General features: G+C 41.7%; 1 protein-coding gene across 1 annotated transcript in view; it reads left to right on the top strand.

Annotated features, from left to right (window-relative positions):
• paxip1 (PAX interacting (with transcription-activation domain) protein 1) overlaps window positions 1-21,041 on the top strand; it is a 133,442-nt gene that overhangs the window by 53,051 nt on the left and 59,350 nt on the right. The window contains exons 7-9 of the mRNA XM_059971856.1: window positions 4,304-4,802; window positions 11,206-11,300; window positions 11,466-11,561. Of these exons, the coding sequence (XP_059827839.1) occupies window positions 4,304-4,802; window positions 11,206-11,300; window positions 11,466-11,561 (690 nt within the window). The remainder of the gene's footprint in view (window positions 1-4,303; window positions 4,803-11,205; window positions 11,301-11,465; window positions 11,562-21,041) is intronic.

Raw genomic sequence — 21,041 nt, 5'->3', positions numbered from 1 at the left:
GGAGTGCTTTGCGGTCTGATACATGACAATTGCCATTGCACACTGAGACGCAGTTGGAGAGTATGCTCTCAATGGTACAGCGGTAAAAGTCCGTCAGTATCCTGGGACAGAGGTGAGCTTTCTTGATGCTCCGCAGGAAATAAAGGCACTATTGCGCCTTTTTGATCAGGATGGAGGAGTTCAGGGACCAGGTGAGATCCTCGGAAATATGGACACCAAGGAATTTGAAGCTTGATACACGCTCCACTACAGCTCCGTTGATGTAGATGGGAATGTGAGTGTGGCTCCTAGCATGCCTGAAGCCCACAATGATCTCCTTGGTCTTGTGGGTGTTAAGGGCCAGATTGTTGTCGGCACACCACGCGGCCAGGTGCTGGACCTCATCACTGTAGGCTGTCTCGTCATCCCCTCTGATCAGGTCAGCCACCGTTTTCAGCCCTGGTCATTTCTGGTATCTCCAAGACTGAATGCTTGAAACTGCAGCGAGCACTTCATTTCTGAGTTATCTTACTGCTTATTATTCACCAACTGTCAGTGACAAAGGTCACTGATTTTTTTTAACACAAATTCGGCAAGGTGAAGTTATTTAAAAACTATTCTATGCATGGTGTGGTGTCTAATGGCCACACAATGTCCATATATAAAAAAAGTAGTGGGAAAATATAGGGGAAAAAGTGGTGGTGTTCATGGATTCATTGTGCATTCAGAAATCACGTGGCAGAGGGGAGCTGTTCCTGGTATGTTGAATGTGTGCCTTCAGGCTCCTGTAGCTCCTTGGTGGTAGCAATGAAAAGAAGGCATTGTCAGGCCGCCTTTGTAATTGCATCAATATGTTGGGACCAGGATAGACTTTCAGCAAAGTTGACACCCGGGAACTTGAAACTACTCATCCTTTGCATTGCTGATCCCTCGATGAGAAGCAGTATGTGTTCCTTCGATTTCCTCTTCCTGAAGTCTACAATCACTTCCTTGATCCTACTGACATAGAGTGCGTTTATTATTGCGACATCACTTAATCAGCTGATCTGTCTCACTCCTGTACACCTACTATTCAACTTCTGAAACTCTGCCAACAAGTGTCATCAGCAAAATTATAGATGCCGTTTGAGCTGCGCCTAGTTGTGGGTATAGAGAGAGCAATGGGCTAAGCACACACCCTTCACATACGTTAGTGTTGATGTCACTGAGGAAGGGATGTCATTTCTGATTTGTATTGACTGTAGTCTCCTGGTGAAGAAGTCAAGGATTCAGTTGCAGAGGGTGGTACAGTTTTGAAGCTTATTGATTAATAAATGCGGGCTCACTTTTAACATTTAAGAAAAAAAACTTGGGAGAGGTACATGGATGAGAGGGGTATAGAGGGATATGGTCCAGGTGCAGGTCAGTGGGTCTAGGCAGAAAAATGGTTTGGCACTGCCAAGGAGGCCTGTTTCTGTGCTGTAATGTTCTGTGATTAGAACCAAGGGTATGATTGTGTAATCATAAAATAGCAGCCTGGTGTAGGTAAAGTAGGAGAGTGTATTGTAGGAGATGGATGCCAAGTAGTTCATTGCTTTAGTTTTGAAGTCGCTGTAGGTGGCTTTGTGTATTTATAGAGCAATTTGTCCAGATTTCCAGAACTGCTACTGAAGCTACCAAATACAGTTTTATTGAGTTTAGCAAGTATAATGAAATGTAATGAAAAGTTTTGTTTTCATCGCACAGTGCAAGTAACAACATAATTGTGGCTGGACCACCACTGGATAATTACGTCATGAACTACGTGATTGAAATGATAGCATTGTTGGCACGAGAGTGTGTGGCAACACTTGCGGTTGTCCCATGTCCCCCATCTTTAGTTTGTGTTGGTTGTTTACACAAGCAACACATTTCAGTGTATGTTTTGATGTACCTGCGATAGATAAAATGAATCTGAATCTAATAATCAGGATTAAATATTGAAAATCACAGGCTGTAGGGGTGGGAGACCGTTTCGCTGAACACCTACGCTCGGTCCGCCAGAGAAAGCAGGATCTCCCAGTGGCCACACATTTTAATTCCATGTCCCATTCCCTCTCTGATATGTCTATCCATGGCCTCCTCTACTGTCAAAATGAATCCAAACTCAGGTTGGAGGAACAACACCTTATATAGCGGCTGGGTAGCCTCCAACCTGATGGCATGAACATTGACTTCTCTAACTTCTGTTAATGCCCCTCCTCCCCTTCTTACCCCATCCCTGACATATTTAGTTGTTTGCCTGTCCTCCATTTCCATCAGAAGCTTTCCCCCCTCTTCTTTCTCCCGAGGCCTCCCGCCCCATGATCCTTTCCCTTCTCCAGCTCTGTATCACTTTCGCCAATCACCTTTCCAGTTCTTGGCTTCATCTCACCCCTCTGGTCTTCTCCTATCATTTCGCATTTCCCCCTCCCGCCACTACTTTCAAATCTCTTACTATCTTCCCTTTCAGTTAGTTCTGACGAAGGGTCTCAGCCCGAAACGTCGACAGTGCTTCTCCTTATAGACGCTGCCTGGCCTGCTGTGTTCCACCAGCATTTTGTGTGTGTTGTCCAGTGTAGATACCTGTGCAGATCTGCTGAAAGTTAATTCACTCATAAATGTGCAAGTACCTTCCTCAGCCATCACTCCCAAAAATTGTCTTTCAGTAATATGAATATTGTATGTAATTCCACTGGACATTTTATTTTAAAATAAAATTCCCTTCCTTCTGTTCCTTCTTCCTGGCAGCCCCTGCCGTTGTGAAGAGTTTTCTTTCTGAAACTCTATTGAAACACTTCACTTGCTGTGAGACCTTATCTGACCCTTTGAATTTCCAGTCAGACTTATGCTGAAATTGGCCCTTGATCAGTGCCTTGCAAATCCTGCTACTTGAGCCAATTTTGAATTCAAGCTATTTCCCTTGGATCGCAATGACTTTGATAAGGTCCAAATTCAAAAATCTGAAGAATTAAAGACATTATTAAAAGCACGTGGACCAAATGTAGTGTCCAAGCTACCTTTCAAGTATATTCCTAGACTTATTATTCACAGAACATGAGCATTCTGGTAAGGCCATCATACAATCCCCACCCCTAATTTTTTGTTTAGCTTTTCAGAGTATTTTAAGTGTTGAATTATATTTTGAGCAGACTGGTTAAGAATGATCAAAAAGGACAATCAGAATCGGTTTTGACTTTATTATCACTGTCTTAACTGAAATTTGTTGCTTTATAGGAAGTAGTACAGTACAAAAACATAAAATTACTATGGATTGCAAAATAGTGAAAACAGAACAGTGAGGAAGTGTTTGTCAACACTGCAGAAAAAGAGGCATTTCCTGAGTTAAGTGTGGGTCTTGAGGCTCCTGTAGCTCACCTGACGGTAGTAATGAGAAGAGGGTATGTCGAAGGGGTGATGATCCTTAATGATGGATGCTGCCACTTTGAGGCACTGAAGCTTGAAGATGCTTTCAATGGTGGGTAGGGTTGTGCATGTGATGGTGCTGGCTCAGTCTACAGCCCTGCATAGCTTCTTGTGATTCTCTGTCTTGGAGCCAGACAGTGATGTCGCAATGATGAACTGGATGGCCACATCACCATCACTGATAGTGTTTCATTCCAGGACTTCATTCACTGTGTTTAAGCTCCCAGCAGTACTTGGGTGGGATTTGGACTTTTCTGACGTGTCAACTATCCAGTCATTTAGATCACCAGTGCGAAAATATAATTGCTTTATAACTATGTGTTTGTGATTAATCTATGCCTTTCTCAATAGTGTCCAAAAGTTTGCATGCTTGGAGGAAGGAGGTGGCTGGGTGGGGCAGATACAGACTGGGCAGTACTGAACTTTAAAATATGATTGTAGAACATATGACATCCAATCCTATTGAAGAAAAAATTGAAGTAGTTGACTGGGTCAAAGTTGAAAGAAAATTTTCCCCTTCTGGGGAATGGCTTTCAGGCTAAAGGGATATCTATTTCAGACTGGGATGAGGAGAGATTTCATTCAGGAGACTTCTGCATCCCAGGGAATTATGAAAATGGAATTAATAAATATATTCAAAGCTGCAAAAGTCTTTTGGACTACTGGGGAATTCCATTATTGGGATCAGGCTGTATTTGAAACTAATGATCAGATTAGCTGCAATCTCAACGAGTAATGTAGCTGACTTGAAAGCCCATGTGGCTTAATTCTTTGATTTCAGCTTCTAACCTGTAGGTCTCTGTTCAGGATTGGTTGTTTATTGTGGGGAATTTCATTTGGAAATAATGAACTGATTCTGACTCCTTTTATTAATTTGTTCCAATTTTGTTTCCTCCTCCAGATCTTGCAATCCCTTTCAGCCCCAACCAAAAATTTGGAAACTAATCAGAACCAGCAAGCCCCCGACGTTCGGCATCCCAACGCCGTTCTTTTCTCGCAGGTCAAGCAGTTAACCCCCGAAGCGCAGCAGTTGCTGCAGCAACAGTCGCAGCAGCAGCAGCAGCAGCAGCAGCACCAGTTGCTCCAGCTCCAGCAGCAGCATCTAATGCAGCTGCAACAGCAGCAGCAGCAGAAACCTCACCCGCAGCTTCACCAGCACCCATTCCAGCAGCAGCAGCATGCCTTCTCACAGCAGCAACTGCAGCATCAGCTGCAACAGCAAATGCAGCAGCAACAGATCCAACGGCTGCAGCAGCAGCACCTCCAGCAGCAGCACCACCTGCAGCAGATGCAACAGCAACAACAGCAGCACCTTCAATATCACCACCACCAGCAACAACAGCAGCATCCTGTTCTTCAGCAACAGTTGCAAATCTTTGGACATGATCCCGGGTTGGAAAGTAAGTGGTTGGAGAGGAAATATATTTGTGCATGTAAATACTGCATAATAAATGTTGCATCCAGGTTTGTTTTAAGGACATTAAAAACGAGTGCAGGGGTAGGCAGTACTTGTCAGTCTTCCTTCGCCCCTTGAGAACATTCTGGCTTTAGCTCCAGTTCCTCAAAGTACTTTGTAGCTCTTTTGATTCAAGATTGTTTAATGTCATTTCCAGGCCACAAGTGAAATAATTGTTACCTTGGATCTGACGCAGCACAAAAAACACAATAAGATAATAAAAAAAACCCACACATTACTGTGCAAAATTCTTAGGCACGCATACACAGGTAGGTGCCTAAGACTTTTGCACTGTACTGTTGCGGCAAAAAAAATCATTGAAGTGTGAGTGACGATAAACCTGATTCTGATATGGGTCTCTGTTGTGGACTAAGAATGGGAAAGGGACGGGGAGTGGGGAATCATGGTTGGGAGAAGTGGAAGTGAGAAGGGAGGGAACGGGAAGCAGCAGAGAGACATTTTGTATTGATCAATAAACCCGTTGTTTGGAATCAAATGACATTGACATTGCTCAGTAGGTCTGCACACATGCCATCAGCCCCCCCGCCCCCCTCCTTTGACCTGGCACTCCTCTACCACATGTCCCACACTTCTCCTGCAGTGCTCCAAATTCAACACAGGATACTCACCTGGAGCATTGTGAACAGTTTTGGGCCCTTCATCTTAGAAAAGATGTGCTGGCATTGGAGAGGGTCCAGAGGAGGTTCACAAGGATGATTCCAGGAATGAAAGGGTTATGATACAAGGAGTGTTTGAAGGCTCTGGGTCTGTATTCGCTGGAATTCAGAAGGATGGGGGCGGGGGGGGGGGGGGAATCTCATTGAAACCTTTTGAATGTTGAAAGGCCCAGACAGAGTTGATGTGGAAAGGATGTTTCCCAGGGTGGGAGAGTATCAGAGAAGAGAGCACAACCTCAGGATAGAAGAGCGTCCTTTCAAAGCAACGATGCGGAAAAATTTCTTTAGCCAAAGGGTGGTGAATTTGTGGAATTTTTTGCCACATGCAGCTGTGGAGGCCAGGTCACTGGGTATATTTAAGGCAGAGATTGATTGGACATGGCATCAAAAGTTACGGGGAGGAGGCCAGGAGCTGGGGTTGAGGAGGTGATAGAAAAAAAAGGATCAGCCATGATTGAATGGTGGAGCAGACTCAATGGGCCAGATGGCCTAATTCTGCTCCTATGTCTTATGGTTTTGCACATCCACTCATTTCTCCCCTCTGTCACACTTCGAAGTTACCTGGCTTCACTGCAGACCAGTGTTTCCTTTCTAATTCTGTCTGTATTTTTCTGTAAGTGTGTCACTTGCTTCCCACCAGTACCTGCATCCTTTAATAAAATTAGTTTTTCAACAATTTTTCAGAGTAAGTCTGCTCAGACCTAATTAGGAATTATGAATGATGTTTTCCTTAATTTCTCAAAGTTCAAAATAAATTTGCAGTCAAAATACATATGTTACCAAATACAAACCCTGAGATTCACCTTCATGTGGGCATTCTTGGCAACTCTATAGAACAGTAGTTATAATAGGATTAATGAAAGATCAACCGGAATTCAGAAGACAACAAATTGTACAGAGGCAGACATAAATAAATAGCAATAAATAATGAGAGCATGAGATAATGAGATGGTCTTCAAAGTGAGGTAATTGATTGTGAGAACATTTCAATGATGGAGTAAATGAAGTTGACTGTAGTTAACCCGTTTTATTCAGGTGCCTGACAGTTGAGGGATAGTAACTGGTCTTGAACCTGGTGCTGCGAGTCCTCTGTCTCCTGTACTGCCTTCCTGATGGCAGCAGTGAGAAGAGAGCTTGACCTGGGTGGTGGGCATCTCTGGTGATGGATGCTGCTTTCCTGTGACAGTGATTCATGTAGATGTGCCCAGTGGTTCTCATCTGTCTCTGTATCTTTTGTTCTTTAATTTTGTTCCTCTTGTGAACACTTGGCTGTGTTAAAAACATTATGTGAGTTTATGTTAAATATATATACATTTTTAATGGGACCGATGAGGATATATGAATTGCATATTTAGTATCATGTTTATTGAATTCAGGAATGCACTTAATATTCCGACAAAATATTCATGGTTCATTGTGCAAATGTTCCTAATTGTTTCTTAAGTGATGCAGGACTTGCTTATTTTCATTATTACTTTTACTGAGGGTAATTTATGTATTTTAATCCTGAGTGCTTTTGGAACAGTCTTCTCTTGAGTAAAGTAACAGCTCAAAGTTAATATTCTACTACAGTTTCAGTCTGTGCACGTCATGACTTCCAAACATACCGAGCATTACTCATCATTAATTGAATGTACTTAGGAAGCACTTATATAACACATCTTGTACAACTCCTCAATTAATCTTGAAAAGGCCATATTTTAATCACAGAGGGCTAAAGAGCAAAGGAAAGGGAATACGTCCTGTCCTCCAAGGGCAAGTTAGGTGGCTATTTATTATAAAGTGAGGGGAGAAATATATAAAAGATAGATCATTCTACTTGGGTGTCACTGTTCTCTTCCTGCCAAACTTTAGATTCTCATGTCCATTCTTTAGAGAAATCAAATCTTCATTGTTGTTCGTTGGCACGGAAGCATAGTGGTTAGCACAACACTTTATAGTGCAGGTGACCTGGGTCCAATTCCCACAGTTGCTTGTAAGGAGTTTGTACATTCTCCCCATGACTGTGTGGGTCTCCTTTAGGTGCTCGGGTTTCCTCCCACAGTCCAAAGGTGTACTGGTTGGTAGGTTTAATTGGCTATTGTAAATTATCATGTAATTGGGCTCAGATTTAATCTGGGGATTGTTGGGTGGTGTAGTTTGAAGGGCCAGAAGGGTCTATTCCGCACTGTATCTCCATAAATAAATAGAGTGTGCAGAGTTGGAAGATTTTCCGATCTAGTAGAGCATTGACAGTAGTGACCCTTGGAGCTGCAGTAACGGTGGGTCATTAAGGCCTTAAGTTACATGCATTGGGATGGTACGAGGTTTATGTGGTGAATAAATGAATTAGTTGTTGGACTAAATAATATGGGGTTTTTAAACTTGAGTAATTCTTTAAAAGTACATCTACTAAGAGTTTTAAAATCTGTAGCTTTCTAATAATTTTCTTTCCAGAGGCAAAACTGCATTGTGTAGGCAATGTTAGCATGAATTTCAGTTGGGTTCTTGTGTTAGTTAATTGTGACTCATTAAGTAGCCCGCACAAATGAATCAAATTATGTTTCAATATAACATTGTGGCATGGTGGGTTTTTTAAATGCATCTATAGGAAATTCACATTCTTGTACTGTTGAAGCTTAAATATCAGTATTCAGTTGATGAAGTTAGCAGTTATTTCCAGGTGAGCAAGCTTCAAATGAATAAGTAATTAACTCTTATTTTAGAGATAAGTGCGGTTACAGGCCGCTTTGGCCCAACGAGACCACTCCACTCAGTTACACTCATGTGACCAATTAACCTACTAACCCGTACACGTGTGGAATGTGGGAGGAAACCAGAGCACCCAGAGAAAACCCACATCGTCACGGGGAGAATGTACAAACTCCTTACCGCCCCAAGAGTGCCGCCCTTGCGGCCTCATTCAGTTCTTGTAAGAGCTGAGTGAAGAACAGGGAATATTTAAGTAATGTGAAGAACTATGAGTCCAATTATACACTGACATTGTAATAATTTAATTTTATCTTAATGATATGTTCTTTTTCCTAAAATTATCTCTCAGGGTGTAAAATGCTAAATTTGAATGTTTTCACTTTTGAGGATGTGTTTCAGCCTCTTCAGTGTTACTAGTCCTGGAAACCAACAAGCATACATAGTGCTCCCTCTGGCATATAAGCGGGGGGGAGACAATTAGAATGGACAGGTGTAATTTTCTGCCCTCACCAACGCCAGGTCCAAAGTATCCCAGTCTCAGATGCAGGTTCCTGATCTTTTGGCATCTACCTCTGGATGCCCAAACATCTGGGATATGAGACGAAGCTGCAGTGAAAACCTTGGGTACTCCAAAGGAACTGCAGTGTCAGAAGTCATGCCAGTGTGGACATGGAGCTATTCAGGCTGCAGAAATTGAATGCACTAGGCAATCTGTGAATCTGTTTGAGATCTGTACACGCTGCAGACACTTACACCATTCTGCACCCAGGTCCCCAGTGGCAAGAGGGAGGATTCGTGTAGAGAGTCAGGTACAACACTGTGGGGCTAAGCCAGGCATGGGCAAACTACGACCCGCGGGCCATATGCGGCCCGTTAAGCTTTTTAATCCGGCCCGCAGAACTTGATGAAATTATATTAATAAACCTTGTTAACGTTTTTTCTCCGCAATTCTGGCGTTTTCCCAACAGATGACGCACTCTATATACATTTGTGGTGACCCATTTCCTGGCACATCCGAACCGGCTCACAATTAGCCAGCATTCCGGCTAAGGGAGGTAGCCTGCGGGGATTTGCGAGCACAGAGCTTTGGAGCCTCTGCGCAGGGGGGCAGGTTGAAGGAGGCTTAAAAGTGATGCTGGGGATTTCGAATAAAGTTTTTTTTCTTCGACTGCAGTTACTGACTCCGTGTCGTAATTTTAGCGCTGCATGTAGCACACCGCTACACATTGACCTTTGTTGAGGTGCAGCGTATTACTCCACATTTGCGCTTTACTCTTTGTTCGGCTCTACCTATTTGTGTGAACAGGCGTTCAGCGTCATGAACATCAACAAAGCCAGCCACAGATCCAAGTTAACTGACCAACACCTCAGATCAATCCTGAGAATCGCCACAACAAAACTAAATCCAGACTTTGATGCGCTGGCTAAAATGGGAGACCAACAACACTGTTCCCACTGAAATTAAAAATAAGAATAAGTTTCTTCGTTGTGTTATGTAAAAAATGCATTTGAAAATATTTTTTTCAATAAGCCTTACATGTTACATGTCATTTCTGTTAAGTGATGGACATGAATAGTGCGCAGGTGCACGTATGTTCTCAAAATAAAAAAATGCGCTCCAGATCAAATAACGCGCTCCGCATATTGGCGCGCTCTCACTGTTCTGTCATTGTGCGGGTTGTTGTTGAGTTTTGGCACAGGGGACAATTGAATAAGAAGGAGCAGGACAAGTAGACCTGCATTTCCTACCGTTTTTGAAATAAAGACAGTCAGGAGGAGAGTGATGATGATAATATCTTGAAGGATAACAGAATTTTCAATGCTTTAAAATAATAACTGTTACTATTAAAAAAGCTGTATTTTATTCATTTAATTTTCAGTGTTTTAAAAGTCATTTCAATAAATAGCTAAATACCATGGGACTTCAAAGACAGATATTTTGTTGTAATGCATGTGTTCATTTTCAATTGAAATTAAAGCACATGTTTTTTACATATCCCATGATATTTTATTTTCTCTTATGAGGTGTATTACCAAAACACTCCGTCCATCTGCGCCTGGTCCGGCCCCCCTGTTAAATTTTAGAACCCTTTGTGGCCCTCAAGTCAAAAAGTTTGCCCACCCCTGGGCTAAGCAGACAAAGCTCTTGATTCTTGGAAGAAACACCCAGTGTGAAAATCAGTTGTTTTTTGGAACATGATTGTCACAGGACTGCAAGTATAGTAATGTATTTTTGAGCACCGAAGTATCTGATGACAGCTTTAGTAGTTCAGATAATGGAGAGGGTTAAATATGCCAAAGCGCCTCTGTTGATTTTATTTTCTTTAGCTAAGAGGGCAATAAATAAATGAGAGAGATTTAATGTAAATAGGCATGTGAGGAATTGAGGGGGAAATGAGATTAGCAACTGGAGAGTGGTAGGGTGTGGAACTCACTCTTTGAAAAGCTGATGACTGTGGAGCATCAGAAGCTGGGAAATACGATTTAGCATGAAGCTTTTTTATTCTGATGGCATGATCCTTGTTTATTTTTTAGAGTTTCTATACTTATCCCAGAAGTTAATTTTAAAAAAAATCCTGGAAATAATTGGCAGGTCAGGCCAGATCTCTGGGAAGAGAAACATAGTTCATGCTTCAGTTTGAAGGCCCTGACTTTCCCATATATCCATTTTTTATAATGCCGTGAAATAGAGACCTGAAAATGTGCTAGGTGACTGCTCTGTTTGACTGACCTAAATCCCTATTCTGTAACTGACTCGAATAAAGATGAAGACTGAGAATGGGGCAAATGAGATTAGTGTTTACTGAAGATTTAATTTCTAATGTTGACACTTACTCACAATTGGTTAACCTGTATGTTACCACAGTAATTATTTTAGGTGCTTTATTCAATGACATTTGAGTATTTTCATGAAGTCCAGTGCATAAATAAAATTCTGCATCTGGTCACTTGATCAGTTGACCTTGTTTTTCTTTTCAGTTCCAGAGGAGTCATTTCTACTGGGATGTGTTTTCGCAATTGCTGACTACCCCGAGCAGATGTCTGATAAACAACTGCTGGCAACTTGGAAAAAGGTAACACTGAACAAAATGCTGGGTTTTGAGATAACTGCACCCCTCTTGATTTCCCCTTAAATTTACTCATTATATTGACACCCAGTTTCCAATACCAATTCCAATTCCTCTAAGATCAATCTAACCATATTATGCTTTAAATGTCTATGTATATACTTTGTCCAGATTATCCAGGTGCATGGTGGAATTGTAGATCCCACTCTGACGAGTCGATGCACTCACCTTTTGTGCGAAAGTCAGGTCAGCAATATGTACGCCCAGGTAAGCATGTATTTATAATTGCCTTTTCTTTTTCTCATATGTATATTTTAATCAGTTTTGGAACTGATTGTGATCTCTCTTGGAACTAATTTTGAGCATCTCTGTCAGAAGTAATTTTAAGCATTTGGGTTGATAGGAATGTTGATGCTTGTGTTATTGTAGCACTCGGTGACAGTGCTGCTTCATGTAATTTTAATATACTACCATACTAGTGATTAAGCCATTATTTTTTAAAATTTTTATTGCATACGGTGATCAGTTCTTCATTATACTCAGCTGGAAGATGACATAGCTAGTTCAATACAAAATAGGGTTCAAATGTAGTAAAAATAAGGTGCTGGAACACTATAACGTAGGTGCCCAGTTTATCTCTTTTATTTCCAAACGTGCTGTCTCTAATATCCCCTCTACTTTCAGATCATTCTGTAAGTGACAGTTTTATCATGTGTTGACCGCTGACCTTGGACTCCCACCAAAAGCCATTTAATGGAATTGAATGATCAGCCCTAATTCCTTTGTTCCAATTCATTTTTCAGATTAATTTTCAATTTATGACAAGTTGAGAATTAAACATTTGTTTCATGAGGTTCTTGCATCTGTCAATCAGGACTAGCAATGTGAGATTTATTTTCTTTTGCACAGTCATAAAGAAATGGTGTTGAGAATTGAACAGTTGATCTCCGCTGGCAACGTTTTCAGTATCTAGAGGAGAAAACATAATTTAATCATGGAATTAAAAACAAATAAAAATAACTTCTGGAAAATTTTGTTAGGTTATGCAGCATTTGTGGAAAGAGAAACAACTGATGTTTCAGATTGGGGACTCTTCATCAGAAGTAGGATAGGAAAAGCTAAGTTGTATTCCATAGCAGAGAAGTTGGAGGAGGAGTAGGTAGAACTTATTTTTTATTATATGCAATCAGTGACAATGCAGAGGTTAGAAACCCTTTATGCTGCTTGATGTTAACAATAAGGTTGTGGGACATTATCAGCTGTCCAGACTATATAAGTAGTTCTGCTACAATACTTATATTCAAAGCATAGATTTAAACAAGTTTTCCCGATGGAAAAAGGATTTAGTACCTTCCTGGCGTATATGACAAATAAACCCTTCTCGGGGCTCCAGCCAAGTACAGGTACCGATTATAATGTATTCAGCTGAATTTAGAGGACATAATGGTCAGTTTCGTAGTAGTGTCCCTGTTCATGAGAGTTCCCGTTAAGGACTCTAAGTCCTCCTGTAGTCAAAGTTTGATAACCGTACCATTGACCTTTTTGAACACACCCTTACATCAATGAAATTCCTCTATAAGGGCAACTACTATGAACAAATGGATGTAAATGTCATGGGATTGCCCTTGTCACTGGCCTTTGCTGATTTCTACATGGAGGACTTTGAGGAGATGGCTCAGGGTTCAGCATCCTTGCACCCCAGATGCTCCTTGAGATATGTTGATGGCACCTTCGTAGTGTGGCCTGATGGACTCCAGGCTCTCCAACAGTTCCATGACCATCTGAACAGTATACATCCAAGCATTTAATTTACAATAGGGAGGGAGAAGAATGGTAGCCTTCCATTTCTGGACATTCTAAGAGGATGGAAACTGGACAGTAGCCTTGGACATAGAGTCTTATCAGAAACTCATTCACAGACTTGGGCCTCAACAATAACAACCACCATCATGCCTCCCGACATAGCGCAGCTCTTTTTACTTTGATTAACTGTGCAAAAACTATTTCAGACCTGGGGAGTCTTCCCGCGGAAATAAGATCACGACACACAATGTTGTTGCAGAATGGCACAAGGTGAAGGAAATTAATCGGGCTCTTAAGAAGGTCGACAGAAAAACCAAGAAACCTAGCAACGAGGAGGAACCCGTCGCTACCGCACGTCTTCCCTGTATTTTCACGATTTCTGGATGGATCACCAGGATCTTGAAGAAATACCACACTAATACCATCCAAAACCCACAAAGAAGCTCGTCACAGCTTATGCATGTCAAAAGGTGACCTGGGACTCAGGTTGGTTGGTGTGTGCAGCTTCCCTGTAAATGCAAAACAACATGTATCGACAAGTGGGGATGCATGGTGGGAACCTGCATCAAGGAGCACAGTAGGTGTATTCGTTTGGGTTACCTGGAGACACCTGCTGTAGCAGATCTCTGCATTCAGAGTGGCCATACGGTTGACTTTGTCACAAAACTACTGTGTTTCGCCAGTGGCTCTTGGGACTGCCTGGAAAAGGAAGCCATTGAAATAGAGGAAAAAATTTTTAACAAAGACGAAGGTCTCGTTCTAAGTCAGAACTGGAATTTGATTGTAAACAAGGTGGGAGAGCGGGAACCTGATTGGACGAGGAATAACCAATCAGGAGCGACTGGCTACAGGTGTATGAATACCAACGGACTAGATGTGCGTCGGCTTCAATTCTGAAGAAGATGGCAGAGTTTATCATTGAAATGTAACAGCATATTACTGAACCTACAAAGGAACATGCTGTCTTAAATCTGGTCTCGGTAAAATTAGTGATCTTGTAGTTAGGGATCCTCTAGGAAAGAGTGATCACAGTATGATTGAATTTCTCATACAAGTGGAGGATGCAGTAGTTCAATTTTAAACCGGTGTATTATGCCTAAACAATGGAGATTACAATGGGATGAAGGTGGATTTGGCTAGTGTAGACTGGGAAAACAGGCTATATGGTGAGACAGTTGAAGTACAGTGGAAGAGTTTCAAAGAGATTATTTGTGGTGCTCAACAAAAGTATGTTCCAGTTAAAAGCCAGGACAGCAAGGGTGGGGAGAGCCAGCCTTGGATAACTAAGGAAATAAGAGAAGGCATCAAACTAAAAGCTCCTGCATACAAAGTCACCACTAAGCAAGCACTAAAGATTATGAAAATCAATTAGCACAAAATATAAAAATGGGTAGGAGAAGTTTTTAAGAAATTACATGAAGTGGTAAAGGGTAGCTAAAGTGAATGTAGGTCCCTGAAAGGATGCGAAGAGGGAATTGATATTGGGTAATGAGGAAATAGCTGAGGCTTTGAATGACTTTTTTGTGTCTGTCTTCACGGTGGAGGATGCAACTAAACTGCCAAAGAGAGACGTTGCGGATGCGATGGGAGGTGAGGACCTCAGTGCAATGGCTAGCACTAAAGAGGTAGTGCTGAGCAAATTTGTGGGTCGGAAGATCCTGAAGATAAATAAATCCCCTGGTCCTGATGGAATGTATCCCAGGGTACTGAAAGAAATGGCAGAAGTTATAGTAGAAGCTTTGGTGATGATTTACCAAAATTCACTGAACTCTGGGCAGGTCCAGGCGCATTGGAAAACAGTAAATGTCACACCACTGTTCAAAAAAGGATGTAGCCAAAAGGCAGGTAACAGTAGGCCAGTTGTAGTTTAACATCTGTAATTGGAGAAAGTGCCTGAAGCTGTCACAAAAGAAATAGCAACACACCTGGAAAGAAATGGATCCATCAAGCAGATGCAGCAGGAATTCAGCAAAGGCAGTTTGTTTGACAAACTTACTGGAGTTCTTTGAGGATATGACGAGTCACAATGGATGGAGGGGAACACTTGGACTTGGATTTCCAGAAGGCATTCGATAAGGTGCCGTATGAAAGACTTATCCATAAGATAAGGATGCATAGGGTTGGAGGAGATGTATTAGCATGGATAGAGGATTGGTTAACTAATAGAAAGCAGAGAGTTGGGATACATGGGTGTTACTCTGGTTGGCAATCAGCAGTGAGCGGTGTGCTGCAGGGATCAGAGCTGGGCTCGCAACTGTTCATGATATACATTAATGATCTGGCAGAGCAGGCCGAGTGTAGTCTATCTAAGTTTGCTGATGATTCTAAATTGAATGGAAAAGCAAATTGTGCAGAAGATAGGGGGAGTCTGCAGACAGATAATAGATTAAATGAGTTGGCAATGGTCTGGCAGATGGAGTACAATGTTGGTAAATTTAATGTCATCCACTTAAGAAGGAATAATGCAAGAGAAGATTATTTAAATGATAAATAAAAATTGCAGCATGCTGCTGTGCAGAGGGACTTGGGAGTGCTTGTGCATGAATCACAAAAGGTTGGTTTGCAGGTGCAGCAGGCTATCAAGAAGGCAAATGGAATGTTAGCCTTCACTGCTAGAGGGATTGAATTGAAGAGCAGGGAGGTTACCCTGCAACTGTACAGGGTACTGATGAGGCCACACCTGGAGTACTGCTTGCAGTTTTGAGGAAGAATATACTGGCTTTGGAGGCATTGCAGAGTAGGTTCACCGGGTTGAATCCAGAGATGAGGGGAGTTATAATATGAAGAGAGATTGAGTCGCCTGGTTCTGTAGTTGCTGGAATTCAGAAGAATGAGAGGAGATCTTATGGAATAGATAAGATAGAGGCAGGAAAGTTGTTTCCACTGGTAGGTGAGACTAGAACTAGGGGACATAGCCTCAAGATTCAGGGGTGTAGACTTAGGACGGAGATGAGGAGGAACTGCTTAAATAATGATGAATCTGTGGAATTCTCTGGCCAATGGAGAAGTGGAAGCTACCTCAGTAAATGTATTTAAGACAAGTTTGGATATATTTTTGCCTAGTAGGGAAATTAAGGGTTATGGCAAAAAGGTAGGTAGGTGGAGATGAGTCTATGGCCAGATCAGCCACGATCTTATTGGATGGGGAGCAGGCTGTTATAGAAGACTATTTATTGTTGTCACAATCAAAAACACCATTGATCTTCATGGTGTCTGCAAGTTTACACCCATGTTCACATCCATGGTATTAATGTACATAACAAAGGCCTTAGTACAGATCCCTGAAGTACGCTACTAATCACAGGCTTCCAGTTGCAAAAACAACCTTTTATCATCACCCCTTTTCTCACTAATGCAACTTTGGCTCCACTTTGCCAGATTGACTCTTGGCTCATAGCTGTGGAGAGGTCTCCCATGTGGGATCTTAGATTACATCAAGTGCACTACCTTCATCAACACACTTTGTTACCTCTTAAAAAGATTCAATCAAGTGTGTAAGATGGGATCTCCTCTGAGATATCCATGCAAGTATTGATTAATTTACCTCTTCTAAGTCAGATTCATCCTTACCCTGAGAAGTTTTTCTTTTTTACCCCTACTAAAGATTTAAAACCTACCAGCCTTTAATTACCTGGTTTATCGCGCAGGCCTTCATGAATATATGCTTCCAAAGTCTTGATGAATTTATCTTGGAGTCAATGCGGGGGGTGGGGGGGGTTGACTGAACTGTAGCACCAAATTAATAACCCCACTGGCTTGTGAGTGTTCCAGTGCTGTTCATTAGTTCTTTGTTACCTGTTGTAAAGAACAGAGTACACTAGCACTTGCCCAGAAGTTATGACCGAGGATCTTTCTGTTGAGCAAGGTATCTGGTTTTGTCTGCTGACTTCTTCATGAAACTGCTTGTGTGGTTTTCCAGCAGTCATTTATGCTGTGCACTGCTGGTTGCTTGTAAATAAGAAACATGATGTAAAGCACATTTGTTGCACTCCCCAGGGCTGTGATCCTGTGTTTCAGAGTAATGCAGTGCATTGATGACTAATGTTTGTAAAAGCTCTCTGAACAGTTGCTGGACTTTGTAATCCTTATGTAACAGGTGACTCTTAAAGGATTCTTGGTGATGCGTCTAGATTAAGTGACTCCTGTGTTGCTGTAGACACAAAATGCAGAAGTAGCTCAGCAGGTCAGGCGGCATCTATGGAAATGAAAGAGCAGTCAACTTTTCAGGCTCTTTGTATTCCTCTTCTCATTCCCTTTCCGATACGTTGGTCCGTGGCCTCCACTTTTTCCTTGATGAGATCACTTTCAGGTTTTAGGAACATCTCTTCATATTTCATCTAGGTTACCTCCAGCCTGATGGCATTTCACCAACTTCCGATAATATTTTTCCCCTCCCCTTCCCTTTTCTTCAATTCTCCACTCTGGTCTCTTATTACTTCTTCTCACCTAATTATCACCTCCCTGTAGTGACCCTCCTCCTTCCCTTTTTCCAATGATACACTCTCCTGTCCTTTGCCTTTTCCGCCTAGCATTCTCACTTCAGATTCTTACTTCATCCCCCTTCCACCACCTACTTGGCTTCCACCTATCACCTTCTAGATCGTCTTCCTTCCCCTCCCCACAGCACCTTATTCTGGCATCATTCCCCTTCCTTTCCAGTTTTGATAAGTGGCCTGAAACATTCATTTCCATAAATGCTGCCTGTTCTGGTGAGTTCCTCCGGCATGTGTGTGTTGCTCTGGATTCCCAGCATCTGCAGAAATTTTCATATATGTGTGATACTGCAGAACTGGTTTATTTTAGTAAAATGAATAAATGAAAAAGATTTGTTTCATCTTTTCTTCAGGCAGATTTGTCAGAGTTAAAAGCTGTTAAGTAGCAACAAATATAGGACGGCTGCAAGTAACAACAAGTGTACTGGAATAGTTAGTTGGATAATAGTTTAGTGATTATAGTTCTAACTCATTGTCATGGATCTCTGGCTGCTGACCAATTCACTCGGTAATTTGGGCCCTTTGAATATTAGTTAATTACAAATGGAAACAATGCTGTGACTTTTGAGAGCAGGGGATAATCTATATTAAAGTGGACTTTTTCAGTCCCCCCGTAATGCATTAGAGGGTATGCCTTATTAACTTTCCATCACTTATGTAAATATCTTAAGATGGAAAAAAAACAACAAATTCTCTTGAATCAACACACACAAAGCGCTGGTGCAACACAGCAGGCCAGGCAGCATTTATAGGAAGAAGTACAGTCGACATTTTGGGCTGAGACCATTTGTCAACCACTCCTGATGAAGGGTCTAGGCCCGAAACATTGATTGTACTTCTTCCTATAGATGCTGCCTGGCCTGCTGCGTTCCACCAGCATTTTGTGTGTGTGTTGCTTGAATTTCCAGCATCTACAGATTTCCTCATGTTTGTGAAATTCTCTTGAATGATTCTTTTTGTAAATGATTCATTTTGTATCTATACTGTCTTCCTCGGTTTCCCCAAATTGTTATGGAGATAGTATCTTATATAATAACACCTGCACGAGGATTTTCCATTAATAACTTGTCCTGTTTCTGATTGAAAGTATTGTGTCTGCATCTGTGCATCACACAATTCTTGCATGTGCCAGTGTGTGTCATAAACCTTTTGTATCTTAGTAAGAATAGTAGTGCTAGTCTTTTTATCTCCTAAGTGTTCATGCTTATTTTATAAAGAGAGCAAGAATAACACTGAACATTCTCCAAATTTTGTTATTGTGTTATGCATGACAATTGATTTGAAGATGTTTAAATATGTAGAGAGGTGTAAAGTTTAAGAAGAGTGTTCTACAGAGTTGTGCTGAGGTGACTGATCCTGCCAATGGAGTGGGGTAGTAAGCAGAAAATACATGGGTGTAAGGGTGCAAGAAGAGGACAAGACTGGAGTAGGTGCTGAAGAAAAGATGGTTTACCTTTTGAGAGCAGTCAGAACATATGAACATAAGTGAGGTGCAGATCATAGTTCAGCAAAACATCAAAGTTTTACAATTACACTAAACAGGTGTTTGAGTTTTGTTGAATCGAGGGAAAGATCCTGGAGGGAGAAAAGAGTTACACTGAACTGGCAATACCTGTACTTATTGGAGGCTGGAAATGGCATGTGTGGTAAACGGAAGCCAGAACCAAAAGCAATGTTCCCAATGTCATGCAGTACTTATTACTGCAAGTGAATGAGTTTCTATACTAACGTGATGTTTCATCAGAATGAATCAATCCCTTCTCAAGGGACCAATGGTTGAATGGGTACATTAATCATTCCATATTAAAACCCTGCAGGAAATAACTTTCCACTGAAGTTTGCAGCCTTCCATATCTGTCTCTGTGTCTCTCCTGGAAGAACTCGGGCATATCTATAGAAATGAATAAGCAGTCAACATTTTGGGTCAAGACCCTTTCTCAGGATTGAGAAGGAAGGGGAGAGGTGTCAGAATGGTGGGGGGGGGGGTGGTGGTGAAGGAACATAGCTGGAAGGGGAGAGATGAAGTTTAGATGGGTAGGAAAGGTCAAGTGCTGGAGAAGAAGGAATCTGATAAGTGAGGAGAGTGGACCATAGGAGAAGGGGCAGGATGAGGAGCACCAGGGGGAGGTGATAGACAGGCGAAAGGGGGTAAGAGGCCAGTGCAGGGAAAAGAATAGGGGAAGGGGAGGGATGATCTGCAGATGACTCCAGCAGATTCTTAGGTAGACTGTTGCCTCACCTTGAAGCACTGTTTGAGGCACTGAAGGGAGGTGATGAGGAAGCTGAATGGGCAGCTGTAGCACTTTGGCCACTTGCAGGGTAAGTGTGGGGAGGGATAAATGGACAATTCAGAGTTCAATGTTCTTTCTTGTCTACCTTGTTGGCAATATTCCTGCTAAAATGGTGACATCAAAATAATCATTGTATCAAGCACTCCTTAAATGTTGGTGCCTCTGGGATTGTTTTGCCTCTGGTTTAGCATGTGGAAATTGTAGAATTTATTTGTCGGAGCATGTATTGACATTGGTGTTTACATACCAGTTCATGATGCAACCAGTCAGGATAGTCTCCACTGTGCAGCTGAAGAAGTTTGTCAAAAGATACTGTAGTACTGACGAAGGGTCTCGACCCGAAACGTCGACAGTGTTTCTCCCTGTAGATGCTACCTGGCCTGCAGTGTTCCACCAACATTTTGTGTGTGTTGCATGATACTGTAGTGGTTAGCTCAGGGCATTCTGGAGTTCAGGTTCAATTCTGGCGCTGTTCTGTAAGGAGTCTCTTTGCTTCCACCCATAAATGCGTGTGTTTTCCCATGCTGTTCAAAGACGTCCTGGGTAGGGTACTTGGGGTTGTGGGGTTGCAGGGACAGCATGGCAGGAAGGGCCTAATCCGCACTGTGCGGCTAAATAAATAAATAATAAACGTGCGAGCAATTTTAATAGAAGATCAGTTATGACAACTAAAAGTTGACTTGCATTAGGTGTGTTAGCCTGGTATTATTTATGGACAAGCTAATGGAATCTTCATTCAAAGGTGCAATATAGAAAATATAGATATTCAAATTACCATTTGGTGGGCATGGATTTCAAAGCTAAAGATCTTGCTATAACCAACCTTCATGCATACTTTAACCTTGACCTCTTTTGAGTCTACTTTAATATGAATAGATTCTTAGAAAGGTCTTTAAGAATCAGAATGGTGGAATTATCAAGTAGGTTGCTTCATGTGGACTTGGACAAATAACAATGAATGGACAGGTTAAGGAGGCGTTTAGTGCTAACACATGTTGTTCACGAGTTAAATAATTTGAACCCTGGTCCAAATACAGTATCAATTTGTGGATGATATCAGATTTCTGGTATTATTAATCCTGAGAGCTGTGACATTTTCTAAACTGTGACCAAAAGGCTGTAATAAACTTCCTGACAGGATATGTAAGCGAATGAATTTC

This window comes from Hypanus sabinus, chromosome 6 (assembly GCF_030144855.1).
Source record: "Hypanus sabinus isolate sHypSab1 chromosome 6, sHypSab1.hap1, whole genome shotgun sequence".
Taxonomy (NCBI): Eukaryota; Metazoa; Chordata; class Chondrichthyes; order Myliobatiformes; family Dasyatidae; genus Hypanus; species Hypanus sabinus.
The sequence above is the reverse complement of the archived record's forward strand: the minus strand, read 5'-3'. Positions and strand labels throughout refer to the sequence as shown.